Source organism: Arvicanthis niloticus, chromosome 2 (assembly GCF_011762505.2).
Source record: "Arvicanthis niloticus isolate mArvNil1 chromosome 2, mArvNil1.pat.X, whole genome shotgun sequence".
Classification (NCBI taxonomy): domain Eukaryota; kingdom Metazoa; phylum Chordata; class Mammalia; order Rodentia; family Muridae; genus Arvicanthis; species Arvicanthis niloticus.
The window spans coordinates 101,456,515-101,470,924 of NC_047659.1; the positions used below are offsets into that span (position 1 = coordinate 101,456,515).

Here is a 14,410-nt window from a genome sequence, read left to right on the forward strand (position 1 = left end):
GGTCACTTAGGCAGGAGGGGGTGAGTACACAGGCAACGTGTTTCCTGCTCAGTTGCTCAGGCCTTTCTGACTCCTATCCCTATAAACAGCCATGGAGAAAATACTGTACCTGAGCCCTCAATGTAGAGTTACATGTAGGTCCACACCCTGCCTCTGCACAGGTGTGTACCACTGTCATCCTAGCATGGTCAGCCTTTGGGTTGCCAGCTCAAGTCTAAGGTAGAATTCCTTTTGGCTTACATTTCTGATTTTGTTTTCCCAGCACAGTGGGCAAACTCAGAGCATCCTGCATTCGAGGCATTCTGTACAACCACACCCCTAGCTCTGTCAGGGGCGTTGAGCATCTCTTGCCATTCCTGTATCCTTTCATCTTCTTGCTAGTGTGCAGGACTGGTGTCCTAGTATGGAGGCATCTTCTATTTTCTCTGTAGTATTGTCTGGCATTCAATTTTTATTTTGTGGTGCTGGGAACCAGATCAGCATTTTGCACAAAACAGAAAACTAACACTGAGCTGCTGCATCTATAGCCCTGGTCTGTCTACTGTTCCTAGTCGAGCCAGTGCCCACTCTTAGAGGTGACAAACACATACATGCATTGGCAATTCAGGACGTTGCCGCCATTGTCCTGTCCATTATCAGAATAAAGGGTTTGTTACACAGAGGTAACAACTCACTGAAGAGATGTGAGTGTATCCCAAGAAGCCACCATGTGGAATTAGTTCATGGAGGGTACAAAGGTCGGGTATTGCTGTGGAATTTGTGGGTGGGGAACTGTACGGTTGGATAAAGCATAATTATTACCCACCAGGGTGACTAGGAAAGGTTTACAATCACCTGTGTCTTAAAATGTTATAGAGCACACGAAAGGCAAAACCAGATACTCCTGGAAGCCATAGGTGATTAATTGGGAATCCCAGTGGTAGGAGTGGGTAACCCACAGGGACCTTGAGGCCCCTAAGACAATAAAGGCTTTGCCACAGTTGCTGATTGTCTTCCAGAACTTAACAGCAAGACCCTATTTCAGGAAAAGCTGCTGCTTTGGCTATCTGATTGGAAAAATAAAGCTAAGACTGGGCTGGAAGTGCTCACTCCCTGAGAGTCAGCTCCTGTAGTGCCAGAAGCTGCTGCCAAGGCTGCGAAGCATGGAGCCTCTGCCAAGCTACTGATCCTGCATGCTTCATGATGGAAACGCCAGGTAAGAGGCACGGTGGATATAGTGCACAAGTATGCACAACTTCCTGATTGAACTGGAGGCCTGCTTTGCAGGGAGGAAATTCACATCTGGCACGGGGAACTTAGATGACCTGTGACTAGGGAAGTCATAGGTTCTAGTGGAGAAGCAAGTGACTGTTAAGGTGCTTACCCACTTGAGTTCACTACCCCAGGTTACTACAGACTCTATGCATTTGGGCATTCTTCTGTTCTGTTTGTCAGGATGTGCCAACAGATGTGTGTAGAGACAGGAATGACCAAAGGCAGGAGGGCTCAGTAATTCGCTGGAACAGCAAGAGAATAATCAACATCCAGTTCACCGGCTGTGCAGGGCACTCCTGTCCTCATCCCCGCCGTATCCTACAGCTCTTTCTTCATACACCACACAGCACCTTGCTCTACCCAAACCCTCTTTCCTCTGGGTCTTTGTTCCCAGAATACATCTCTTGCAGTGACCTCTCAACAGCATATAAAGGGTACGTAACATGGGTCCCTTTTATTTGCCCCACATGGGCTGGAGAGATGGCTCAGTGGTTAAGAGCACTGGCTATTCTTTCCTAGGTCCTGAGTTCAATTCCCAGCAACCACATGGTGGCTCACAACCATCTGTAACGGGATCTGATGCCCTCTTCTGGTGTGAGAGCAATGGTGTACTCATATACATAATAAATACATCTTTTTTTTAAAAAAAATACTTGTTTATTTGCCCCGCAGTGGGTTTGATCACTCTTCCTCAAGTCAAGAGGAGTACCAAAGAGGATGGCAGCATGTTAAAGCATAGAAACAAGACTTTTTTATTCACTAATATGCACAACCAAGTTCCTTATACAATCAAGGAAATGGGCTCTCTCCTGGGCATCAACTCTTTTATCAAAAGAATATCCACTCTTTTTAGCCCCATCCCGACAATGCTTCTGACCCCAAACTAAATGTTAATGAGATGAGGAGTGAGCACACACCTCTCAAAACCACAGTGCCAAGGGGCTTTAGGCCACAGGGCAGCAATGAGGACGGGCCAGAGCCACAGCCAGCTCATACTCCTCACATGTTGCCACAGAGCAGGCCTGAAGGATGGGGAGGGTGGTGCAGGTCAGTGTTCAGCATCCATGACATCCAAGTACTTGGCCTCAATGATTCGGGGTAGCAGGTTGTAGCTGCAGAGCAGAAGGAGAGGTAAACTGAGTGGTGGGTGGTTATAGCAGCTGCCCACTGAGTCCAGCCCTGGGCTGAGCCCTCCTGACAGCTGCCCAGCCTGGTCATACCGGATTGGAATCATGGCGATCATGATGAGGGGAAAGACCATCTTCATGTAAGGCAGGGAGCTCATGCCGAAGGCACAGAGCAGCAGCAGCTGCAGAATCTGCAGGCCCGTGAAGTAGTGAATCTTCCTTTGGGGCACTCTCCGGATGTAGTGTGTGGGTGGGTATGATGTCTGCTCCTTGAGCAGCAGGGCCACACGTGAGAAGAGCTGGTTGCCGTCCAGGGAGGTCAGTGCAATGTAGAGGAAGAGTCCATAAAGCACGGGCTTGGGGATCCACTGCAGAGGGAATGGCAGCAGCAGCAGGGACAGACCCACCAGGACACTGGCACCCAGCGCGGTCAGCCGCGTCTCCTTAACACTCACAATCCTGTGGGGCCCAGAGCACAGGGCTACGTGTGAGTGTAGCTAGGGCTGCATTACCTCTGAGCCCCTGTCTCTAAGTAAGCCACCTTCTTCCCTAGGTCACCTGTCAGCCAAGGTTGTCCCCCTCTGACCTTCAGATCCACTCAGCTCTTGCTCTAGGGATCATCACTCATACTCACGTTTCATAAATGTGCCCATTCTCCACGCGTTCCTCCACTAAGGCCAGTGCCCGCACATGCAGCGGGGAGTGGGGATAGGCAGCGTGGATCCAGGGTAGCCCAAACAGAGACAGCCCCGTATTGATGATGGCAAGTAGCAGGAGGTCCCAGTGATAGGCAGTGCCCTTCACCAGCCTGAGGTAGATAGGCACACACGGACAGAGTCCTGTTAGCTGTCAGAAGTCTGGGACCTGGTCCCACCCTCCCACAGTCCTCAGTACCTGTTCTCTGGTGCATTGACCAGGGCCGCCACCAGGTTCTGCTCAATGAAGAAAAGCAAGGAGAGCAGGAAACCAAGACCCATGGCACTGCTGATGGCCTTGAAGGACAGAGAGTGGATCTGTGCCACTTCAAAAAGGCTCTCGCTGGGGTTGTACCGGAACTTGCTCACTGCAATAGGGGACAGGCTTGGCCCACGGTTCCCAGGGAGCAAAGCCACACCCCACCCCCAGCTCATCCCTTCCATCCCAACTCACTCTCGATTTCCTGGAAGCCATAGGAGCTGATGAGGGAGAAGGAGAGCACAGCGATAGGCAGGGCACAGTCAGACAGGGTCTCACGCACACACGGGTGCAGGTAGGGGCTGGAGATGATGGGCGGGCATGTCAGCATGGCGGGGGGTGGGGTGGCCCTTATCCCACCTCATGAGCCCCCTCGCTTCTTTTGAGGAAGTCTTGAACTAGAGTCTGTATAGCTTAGGCTGGCTTCAAACTTGAGATCCTCCTGCCTCCACCCCCTAAGCACTGGGATCAAAGGTGTCCCCTTACCTTTTCTTGAACTGGTAGAGGGTGTAGCCCAGCCAGAGTGTGCCCAGCATGATGAGGAGGCTGAGCACCGCTGTAGCCTGGCCAGAGTGTGTGCTGCCGGGGCTGCTGGTTGTGGCCATCTCTATGTGGCTGGACAAGAGGCTGGTGTTGAGTGCAGTGTGGAGACTGGTGTTAGGGCTTCTGCCAATGCCCAACAGGCTTGCCAAGGAGGAAGTCCTTTTTGTGTGGTAGTGGTGTCCATAGTAGTACTTCCAGAAGACTGTGGGACAGGTCAACAGGCCTAAGCCATCTGGTATCTGGGAAGCTGTAACTTAGTTTCTTTACAGAAATAGGATGGAGGGGTGTCCCAAGGGAGGTCGGGATGCTGAAGGGAAGGGGAGGGGCCATAAAGGGAGACAGAAGGAATAGGAGAGAGCTCTGCCCTTCCCAGTCAACCAGGAGCCACCGTTTGTCTATCTATCTTTTGTCTCCCAAGTCTCTTCTGTACCTGATACCCCATCATGCCTGGCCCAGTGTCTCTGCCCCACCTCCGGTTTCTCCTGGAGAAGCTAGTGCCCTCAGCAGAGTGCGGTGCTGCTGCTCTGTGCCAGCCACAGCCCCTTCAGCATCTTTGCCATGGGAAGAGCAACCTTAGCTTGATAACTTCTCCTCTGCCCCATCAGGCCACAGCTGAGAGCTCCCAGCCCCCAAGTACGTCCCCGCTCTGTCCTCAAACTCAGAGATCCTCCTGCCTCTGCTTCTGAAATGATAGGGTTAAAGGCGTGCACACCACACCGGACTTGTACTCACTTTTGACCATGCCCTTGACAGCATCCAGCACAAACGTGATGGAAATGAACAGAGCAATGATTTCCTCTGTGGACCTGCAAAGAGGGGCGTGGCCTCAAGTGGGTATGGGCCTCCCTGAACTCCTGCATAGGCCATCCCCAAGAAAGAACGCTCCTCAATGGGACCACTCCTAATAAGCCCACCTCAGTTTCTTGGAGAACACACTATCCTGGGGTTATAGGGCTGTGGCATGAGGCTGACCCATATCTCTGGCCCCTGTAGCCCAGGATCAATCACCTCTTAAAGAGATTCATAAGCAGGCTGAGGTTGAGGAAGGCATAAAGTGCAAGGAAGAAACTGTTCCACAGGCCTGTCCACGCATAGAAGGCATTGAAGTCCAGGTTGTAGTCATCACAGATGACTCGAATCACTGTATACAACAGGGTGGGATGGACAGTCAGAACTGAGCTTGGGTTCCAGGACCATTTCCCATTTCAACCCCACTGTACCCTGGGTGTAGATGGCCAGGGGCGCGGTTGTCAGCAGTATCACCAGAGGCTGCCCAGAGAACAGTGCATACAAGAGGCCTCCGATGCTCTGTCCAGCTATGGTCTTCTGCACATCTGTGGAGGTGGTAAGGTCAGAGGTCACCACTGCCCAGACTCCTCCTCCCTGGCACATCCCTACCACCCCCAACCCCTCACCGATGGCCCCATTTGTGTTCTCATCATTGAGGGATCCAAAAGCAATGGTCGGTAGGAGGCAGGCGAAGTAGAGGAAGAGCGTGGTGGTGACATATTTGCCCACAGTCTTGCCTTTCCCAATGATGCCTAGGAATGCAAGACAGACAGCATTTGCGGAGGATGCATAGCAGGTACATGTGGCCTCATGGCCTGAAAGGCTGAGTTCTGGCTGGGCACATACCGTCGGTGAAGTCCAATGGGTACACAGGGAACCTGCGCATGATGTCCACCCAGATACCTTTTCCGAAAGGGAAGAAGTCCTTGCATTTCGGGGGCTGGGAGAAAAGAGAGAATGAGTTAGCCCTGGCTGGCCCATGCTCCTCCCACCATGCCGACCGATGACTCTCTCCTGTACCTGAGGGTGTCTGTGAGTGTGGAGGGAGCTCATGCTGTGCCCTGCTGCTCTTGGCATCATCATGGTGAGCAGCTGTCTCTGATGCACCAACGCCTCCTTGAACTCTTCCTCTGTGCGGGTCTTCAGGAGCTTCTGGCGGAAGGTGATGTCTGAGAACATGGTGGCAAATGTACGTGCCACCTCCATTGCAGTCTTGGTGCTTTTCTGGGGACAGAGGATGGTACAGGTACACCTCTAGCTCCCGCAGCAGAGGAAACCCTGTCTTTGCCAAGTGTGGTCACATGTAGGCAGCTGGCAGTGGGTTCTGTAAACTCAGGCATTAATGCGCCTTGCCGCTTGTCCCCCTGGGCCAGCAGGTCCTCAGAACTACCACAGACCTGGTGGTTTTCTTTCCACTCTGTTTGTTTGAGATAGGCTCACACTCTGTAGACCAGGCTGGTCTAGAACTATGGTATTCTCTGTACTTCAGCTAACCAAGAGTTGGGATTGCAGGCAGTGAGCCACCATGCCTTGCTTGCTATTTTTTTTTTCTTATAACTCAGACACTTGCATTGTCCTAAGCAAGAAGGACTGCACAACAAGAAGAAGTCATATGGAGCTTAGCACATTCCTAGCCACATCTCAGCAGGCCTGGGTGTCTTCTGGTTTGTCTGACTCAGAAAGGGGTCCAGGCCCATCGGACCTTATTCTCTTACCTGACATGATCAAGTGTTAAGGCCTGGGTATGAAACGTCACCTAAAGACTCATGTATTGAAAGGCTTGACCCCCAGCTGATGGGTCTGGTCAAGGGGGAAAGGGGAGTTAACTGGGTCCTGAGGGCTCTGACCTCATCATGATGTCACATTCTGACACAGTTACATTTTCATGGCATGACTTCGAGGTGGTAGAAATGACGGTGTGGGCCTGGGCTGAGGAAGTAGGTTCTTGGGAAGTACACCTTAGAAGGGTATATCCTAACCCAGGGCCCTTACACCACTTTTTGTGAGGCGCTAGGGATCAAACTCAGAGCATCACATATGTTATGCCAGCTTCTGCTACAGAGCCAGATCCACAGCCAGCTTCTTGGCTGCCATGAGGGCATCAGCTCTGTTCCTCAAGAACAGCACTTGCCATCACGATATTCTGCTCCAAAGCCACGAAGCCAGCCAGCCAAGGGGTGAAACCCCAAGCTGAAGTAGGCCTTCCCTCCCTCAGGTTGATTCTCTGAGTTACCCTTCACAGCGACAGCTAACATACAGCTTTTTCACTTCCTCGATCAAGTCTCAGGAGGCCCTTTTGTCAGACTTGGAGCAACAGTCCAGACTGTGCCTACTGTGTGTCCATGCTGGGTGCAGCCTGACTTCCTCAAGGCGATTGTTCTGGCCACACTGCCAGCACCACTCCCTGTGACTCAGGAGGTGCTCTCTTTTCTTCTAGCACAGGAGTATTATAGGCAGCATATCTATAGGACTGCTGGTAGGGCAGCCCCCCTATTCCTTGTACTCAGAAAATCCAGAGAAGGCAGCCTGCACCAGAGTCATCAAAAAGCTAATGAAAGGGGCTGTACAGATGGCTCAGGGGTTAAGAGCACTCACTGACTGCTCTTCCAGAGGTCCTGTGTTCAATTCCCAGCAACCACATGGGGGCTCACAACCATCTGTAATGAGATCCGATGCCCTCTTCTGGTGTGTCTGAAAAAAACTACAGTGTACTCACATTCATAAATAAATAAATCTTAAAAAAAAAAAGCTAATGAAAAGTGGATGCTGTTGGAGATGGAGAGATGGCTTAGTGGTGAAGGGCACTGACTGCTCTTTGAGGGGACCTGGGTTAAATTCCCAGCACCCATATGGCTCATGACTGTGACTACAGTTCCAGAGGATCTGATACCCTCATATAGATAGGAGTACAGAGGAAACACCAATGCACATAAAATACATAAAAAGAAAGAAAGAAAAGCAGGAAGGCAAGAGGATTCAAGACCAGCTTCCAGCCTGTTTCAAAATCACTAACGAAGGGTAGAGGTTTGGGTCAGTGGCAGAGCACGTGCCCAGCTACGTGTGTATGTGAGGGCCCTGAGGTCCATTCCCAGCAGGGATAAATACAGAGCACAAGGAGCAGAAGCTGGTCAAAGTGTATCTATTAAGGCCAGTCTATGGCTTTGGGCAGGGGGCTTACAGCTCCCCATTCAGGATTTTAAACCTTTCCCTTATTGGGAGAACTCCCAGACTGGACCAGTTTTAGCCCCAACAAAAGTAGGATGGATCCAAGGAGTGAAGGTCCTTGTTCAGAAAACACTAAAGGAGGAAGGCTGGTGGGAAGCCAGCCAAAGAATGTCCCCAATGCATACAGTCATTACACGGGGACATGAATCCAGGGATTGTACATGCTGAGTACCTGCCTTGCCACCAATCTACACTGCCAGCCACCTGAATCAGCAATTGTAAAAAGCATTTCTTTTCAGTAGGAAAGCCAAACTTTTGAGCATTTCCAGGGAAATTCTGATGCAACAGGGACTGTGTAAGAACATCTCCAATACACATCAAACAGACAGGAGGAGCAGGTAGGAGGTGGCCTGTGGTGATGTTCTCAAGGGAAGGGCAGAGCAACCTGGGGACCTGTCTCACAAGGCACCCAAGATTAAAACTCACCATCTTGGGTGGGGCCAGCACCAGGATGACAAAGCGAACCTCACAGGAGTTTTCCCCCCAGTTCTGTGGTCGAACCAGGCGGCTGATGCACACATGTCGCTTCTGTAGGGCCTTCATGGTACAGCTGCTCAGGAGAGAAGAGCCAAAGGACAGTTGTCACCCTCAGGAGGCTCCTGCCACCCTGCCAAGCCTGTGACAGAGGTTACCATGGGAAAGACATAGACAACAGAAGGGCTGGAGGGATGGCTTAGCAGTGAAGAGCACTTGCCCCTCTTGCAAAGGAGCAGCGTTCAATTCCCGGGACCCACATGGCAGCTTACAATACACCAGGAACTCTGGCATCTGTGGCATGCATATGGTGTGCACGCAACACCCAAACACATTAAAATAGAAGATCAGATGGGACAGAGAGCTCGTATCCTGTTTCCCATGTTGGAGATGCCTTCACAGTTGTGTCCCTTGTATGAAGGCCAGGGATATGAGATACCTGGGCTAGCTCCGGATAATAGTAAGGGACCAGGCATGTTGGTTGAAGGATGGCAACTCACATGATGCAGAGCCATGACTGCTCGTACTGCACCCCTCTGACAGTGGCGGTGACCCCCTGGATGGTGTCTGACAGCAGGTGGACTGAGGACAGAGAAAAAGATACAGGAGCGTCAGCTGCTGTAGCCAAACCATCACGTGACAGGGCAGGGAGACGGCCTTACCTTTACTCTCCATGGGGGCTCCAGCATCTGTAAAGAGCTTGGCCATGAGCAGGTCCAGGTCGCAGTCAGGTTCTGCATGGTTGGGGTCCTGGGCAAAGCGGTTTAGCATAGTTCGGAGCACATCATCCAGGGAAGTGGCTGTCTCATTCAGGATGATGCTGGCCTGTGCCAGGAAGCCATCCAGGTCCCGGTGTGCACGGACCTCTTCCTCGAAGTTCTTTAATTTCAGATACTGTAGAGACCCCAGGTACAGAACGACACAGGCTGTTAGATCCTTGTCTGACTGCCCCTACCTGCCCTCCACAATGGTCTATGAATATCACTGCCCACCAGGAACCGTGTCCAAGAGAGAAGGCTCAGGCTTGGGCTACTCTGAAATCTCTGTTTAGGAATGCCCAGGAACATGGGGACAACACAGCTGATATAAGGGAATCAGGTCTCCTGAACTCTAACTGGAGACCCAGAACAGTCTTGGAGGATGGGCCTCACCTTGCGGGAGGTGTGTAGGAGCACACAGCCACCAGTCGCAGCTTCAATGTCTGGAGAAGTAGGGAGAGAGCTCAGTATGCTGCCCCACCCTCTCAGGGCTCCTCAGCAGAGCAGGGCCATCTACCATCCCCATACCGGATTTGGAGGGCTGCACTTCAAGGTTGACATTGACAAAAAACCGGATACTCTCGCCAGACACAATGGAGGAGTTGACGGTGTCAAAAGCCTCCTCCCCTAGGCTGTCTTCCCGGACTTCAGGGTTATCATCCGTGTCATTCTTGAAGTATCCCAGAGTGGCAGCTGTCACCATGAGAGATCATCAATCAGTGCTGCCATAAGAAGGGCTCTCAGCCCAAGGCATGGGTACCCATGCTCCATCTCCCAAGTGCATCCCTGATGGTAAGAGGCCTCCCGCCAGTCAAGGAGGGAGCTTTGGTTTAGGGAGGCAGGATGGCTGGTCCTGCCTGGCCCTACTCAGAGTGTGGCAGCTGGCACACAGAGCTGAAGCCCCTGCTGGGTGATCTTTTGTACCCAACTTTAAGAACCAGGGCTCTGTACTATTCTGACTTAAAAACAGTAATGTTAGGTCAGGTCGGGTGGCACATTTCATCCAAGCATTTGAGAAGCAGAGGCAAACAGATCTCTATGAGTTCAAGGCCAGCCTGGTCTACATACAGAGTTACAGGCCAGTGCATGCCTATAATGTAAAGCTCAGGAGGCAGGAGCTTAGCGCTAGTATGCATTACACAATTAGGCCCAGTCTAAAAACAAAAACAAAAAGCAAACAAACACTTTGTGCAAGAGGCTCATTCCCATAAAGCCCAGCACTCAGGAGGCTGAGGCAGGAGGATTACATGAGTTCCAGGCCAACCTGGGCTTTAGTGTGACTCTATTTCAAAAAGTTGGGCTGGTGAGATGGCTCAGTGGTTAAGATAAGCACGGGCTGCTTAATCACGAGGATAGGAATTCAGATCACATGCAGCACCAATGCTGGGCAGCTCACAATGGCTCTGAACTCTAGCTCCAGGGGAGCTGACACCCTCTTCTGGCCTTAAACACATATGCACTTACACAAACACACAAAGAGTCTGTATTGGCTCTGTGTGTGTGTGTGTGTGTGTGTGCGTGTGCGCGCGCGTGCATATATATATATGTGAAAACAAACACAAAATTAAAAAAGACTGCTTTCTTCCAGCTTTCTCAGGCTGGGACCCCTGGGAAAGGTGAAGCCGCTGCAGATCCAAATGACCCTCACCTCCCTTGCCTCATTGGTGCAGGGTTTGGAGCCCTCCTCCCAGGGAGGGCAGGTAAGACTGAGTGAGGGCAGAACATCAAGGCTGAGACTCAGTTCAGCAGTTGAATAAGACCCAGGAGGCAAGAAAGCCTGTGAAACACCGGGAAGACAGAAGGCCTCCTTAGTCTGGTTCCCATCCTGCCCTTTCCAAGATGCAGCAGGAAGGGTTCTATATAACATGAAAATGTCCCTTTTCCCATTAGCCCTGGAAAAAAATCACAGCCTGTTATTCCTGCCCTAGGCCTTGTTGCCTCTGGTCAGTCAGACTCTCCATCTCTCCTTGGGCCAGTCAGCTAGGGCCAGAGGCATGCATGCCCACTCCTGTCCTGTGAGCCAGCAGAGAGTGTCTCTCTCTCCAGGGTTGTCTTCAGCTCCTTTCACACCCTCTTCCTAGAGTTTTCTTTTCTGGCTCAGCCAGAACCTCTTTCAGACTGTCCTAGAGCTCCACATCTGTGGGCACTTTTCAGAAAGAGGACACTGTAATCCAGACCCCACTAATGACTGACAAACACCTGCACAGGGACAGGGACAGGTCAGTGGCATGCCCACACCTGCTAGACAGTGACTCACCCTGACTCATTTCCACTCCTGACCTTTAGCTTCCTCTGAACACCCCATACCATACCTCGATATCCTGAGCTCCAGGCCTGGTGATCACTCACCCCCAGGCCTGGAGAATCATTGAGCCAAAAGAAATCCCCCTGCCTTTCCTGTGGAGGACATGGCAACCACCCTCCTTAATGAGGGCCCACCTTATTTAAAACTGCTTGGGTTGGGAGGGGAGCCAGGTAGCACAGATTTGTTGAAGAGGCAAGAGGTTCAGATGTTCAAAGTCATCCTTAGCTACATAGTGATCTAGAGGCTAGCCTAGGCTACATGAGACTCTGCCTAAGTAATTAAGTAAATCCATTTGGCTCCTCCAGCAGTCAGGCTCAGTCTGGCTTCTGCTGCCACTCCCAGCTTGGACATCCTTCTCTTCCTGGGCCCTATCTTTCCTTAGCCTTGGCTCTCAGACCTCTTAGGTCTCCTGCCATGCCATTCCAAGTAGCATAGCCATAAACCTAACCTGCCAGCTACCAGCCCGACACAAAGCCCTCACACCCTGGGAATCTGGGTAAAACCACATCACCAGGATGCCTATGTGCCATGCTACTAAACAACACGGGAAAGCTAGGGCTGCAGCTGTGTGTAGAGTATGTGCCTAGCATGTAGGGAACCCACAAGGCTTGGTTCACACTCCAGTACCCTGTACACCTGGTTTGGTGGCATAAGCCTGTAATCTTAATATTTGGATATAATTGGAAATTCAAGTTCATATTTGGCTACACGGGGGAGTTCTAGGACATGTAGCTTAGGCTACAAAATCAAATGAAAACAAAATCAAATGAAACAAAACAGAGAAACAAAGGGTAGACAGATAAGCAGCATGGAGCAGAGAAGAAGCTAGCCAGTTGAAGCAGGGACAATTGCAGCCTCTCTCTCCAGAACCGAATGAGGACTGAGCCATCAAGGTCATCCATAATACACAGCACGTAGCCTGAGCTAGCCAGATATGACCGGCCCTGGAACAGTGAAAACTCCAAGTGGTACTGGTAGCTATCGGCCCTCTCTGGACTTCAGCACCCCTGGTTGCTTGCCTTTGGCCAGTCTCATCAGCTGCCTACTTGGCAAGCCACATGGCCTTCAGACAGATGGGAGCTAACCACTCCAGCATTGGGCTACAGACAAATGGCTCTGCCGTGCCTTCATTGGTAGGTACAAGGGCTGAGTTGCCCAGATTTTCTAGATACACACCTGAGAAGTATTCACTGGAGTCCTGACAGTGTTCATTCTGTGACATGGTCCAAGGACAGTTTTCTACAAGAGAAGCCAAAGAATAGTCACCAAACCCTGTGGACCAGCCTTGGACAGCTCCTGTGCCTTAACTCACCCCATGCCTGCTGACTCCTCATCCTTCCTAGAACACATACAAGCCCATTTCAAGAGGTAGGGACTCTATCAACGGGAGCCTGCAGTGCCTGGGGAGACTATCCTTACTCCAGGTATTAAATCCCTTTGTCCGTCTACTATGGACTTCCTGTGCATGCAAGGGAAGTAAAGGGCACTTTCTCTGGTCATGTCATCACTAAATTATCATCAGTACTCAGCTCATTAACCCAAGCGTCTCTGACTGAACCCCATCCAGCTCTGGAGGAAGGCAACTGGAAATCGCCTCCTCCCTGGATCCAGCCCAGCCTCGCCCAGCACTTTGAGGTGGGGGGTGTGTCCATAAGCCTCTCCTCTCCTCGGATCTGCCTCGTTTGCCAGTGGTCACACACGCCCATCTCAGACGAAGTTCTTCCAACCTCTTCAAACGCCTAGGGGGTCACCCAAGGGACCGACCCAGCAACTGCCTCTGTCCCAGGGTTGCACCATGTCCTGAGATGCCAGAAAGGAGCCATTGTCCCAGAAAGAAGGGGTGGAGTGGATATGCAGAACACACTAAGATTGGAGGTACTACTATCTGGGATGTCTGTGCAAAGAAGGACGCAACGCACGGGAGGGAGGGGCTTGCACGAGAAAGGGATGTAGTCCACAGTCGCAGCCACTGTGAGTGGATGGGCAGGATTCGGAGGCACTCGGGGCGGTAGAGGAACAGACCACACCCACGTGCAGGTGAGTGGTCGGGTACACCCGGCTCTGGTGGATTGTAACTCTAGGCGGCGGCAAGCAATCAGGTGCTGAGGACACCAAAGCACCACCCTGCCCATTTCTGAGCTCCCCACCCTCCCCTCCGCCGGTTACGTTACATCTTTCGTTCAATTGTTGAGGGTGTGTCAAGACGGCGAACGCAGAACAAACACCGACAGGATGCCCACTGTGTCCCCGGCAGCCCCTTGCTTCGCGCGCGCGCGAACTAGCATTCGGACCTCTTTCGGTCTAACCCGCCCCCGGAGGCGCGAAGCCCGCACAGCCTCTCGCCCACCCAGGCCTGAGTGGCCGGCGCTGGCGTACACGCCTGGCGTGGCCGGGACCCGGGCTTCTCACTCTGGCCTCCGTCGTTCCGGGCGGGCTCGCAGCCGGAGCCGGTGACACTCCTGCGAGCCGCGCCGCGCTCCTAACCCTGCGGCGTGAGGCCGCTTCCAGCCAACGTCGCGCCCTCACCCGCGAGGTCCGTTCTGGATCGGCGGCGGATCGCGTGCGGAGGCTTGAGAGTCGTGGGGTGCCGGACTGGGAGGGACCACGAAGTTTCGGAACAGTCCCACAGTGCAAGGCCACTCACCGGAGCCCGGAGGGCAGGGGCGCGCCTGCTTTAAAAGCTTAGAGGAACTCCGCCCCCACCTTAGCTGAGCGCCACTGCCAGCCACGCCCTCGGGCTGCTGAGTCGCCCCCAACCCGCCCTTGCCGCGCCCCTTTGCCTTCGCCACGCCCCCGACCGCCAGGGCAGCCCGCAACCCCCGCCCACGCCGCTTTCTGCACTTGCCCGTGGGCTAGCGCCCTAAGCCGCCCACGCTAGCGCATGTTCACCCGCTGGCGCCCGCCATCGGTTCTGCATCCTCTCCCAGGTTAGGAGGTGGCCGGTCTATGGAGAGCCGCTTGTGGTGAGTTCTGGTAAGTGC

At 52.6% G+C, this 14,410-nt stretch overlaps 1 protein-coding gene across 3 annotated transcripts; it reads right to left on the minus strand.

The window, feature by feature from the left end:
• Positions 1-1,982: 1,982 nt before the first annotated feature.
• Positions 1,983-14,115, minus strand: Slc4a11 (solute carrier family 4 member 11). 3 transcript variants are annotated; one of them, XM_034495658.2, is made up of 19 exons: positions 13,956-14,115; positions 12,606-12,668; positions 9,653-9,817; positions 9,518-9,567; positions 9,029-9,260; positions 8,867-8,948; positions 8,319-8,442; positions 5,688-5,891; positions 5,514-5,607; positions 5,294-5,419; positions 5,099-5,212; positions 4,887-5,019; positions 4,611-4,684; positions 3,822-4,080; positions 3,531-3,637; positions 3,276-3,444; positions 3,016-3,189; positions 2,475-2,840; positions 1,983-2,366 (listed from the first exon to the last, which is right to left on the minus strand). In XM_034495658.2, exons 2-19 carry the CDS (start codon positions 12,649-12,651, stop codon positions 2,303-2,305), a joined length of 2,583 nt encoding a protein of 860 aa, XP_034351549.1. In that variant the 5' UTR covers positions 12,652-12,668; positions 13,956-14,115; the 3' UTR covers positions 1,983-2,302. The 3 variants fall into 3 exon arrangements, with proteins under 3 accessions (XP_034351549.1, XP_076785877.1, XP_076785878.1); XM_076929762.1 differs by having other exon boundaries at positions 1,983-2,390; XM_076929763.1 differs by lacking the exon at positions 13,956-14,115 and adding an exon at positions 13,839-13,895 and having other exon boundaries at positions 1,983-2,390.
• Between the last annotated feature and the right edge of the window lie 295 nt (positions 14,116-14,410).

Coding starts and splice junctions, on each gene's coding strand:
- Slc4a11 (XM_076929762.1), bottom strand. CDS start 12,651: ATGTCACAGAATGAACACTGTCAGGACTCCAGTGAATACTTCTCAG. Junction 9,818..12,605: donor CTCCAGTGAATACTTCTCAG/GTGTGTATCTAG, acceptor TCATGGTGACAG/CTGCCACTCTGGGATACTTC. Junction 4,685..4,886: donor CTTATGAATCTCTTTAAGAG/GTGATTGATCCT, acceptor CCCTCTTTGCAG/GTCCACAGAGGAAATCATTG.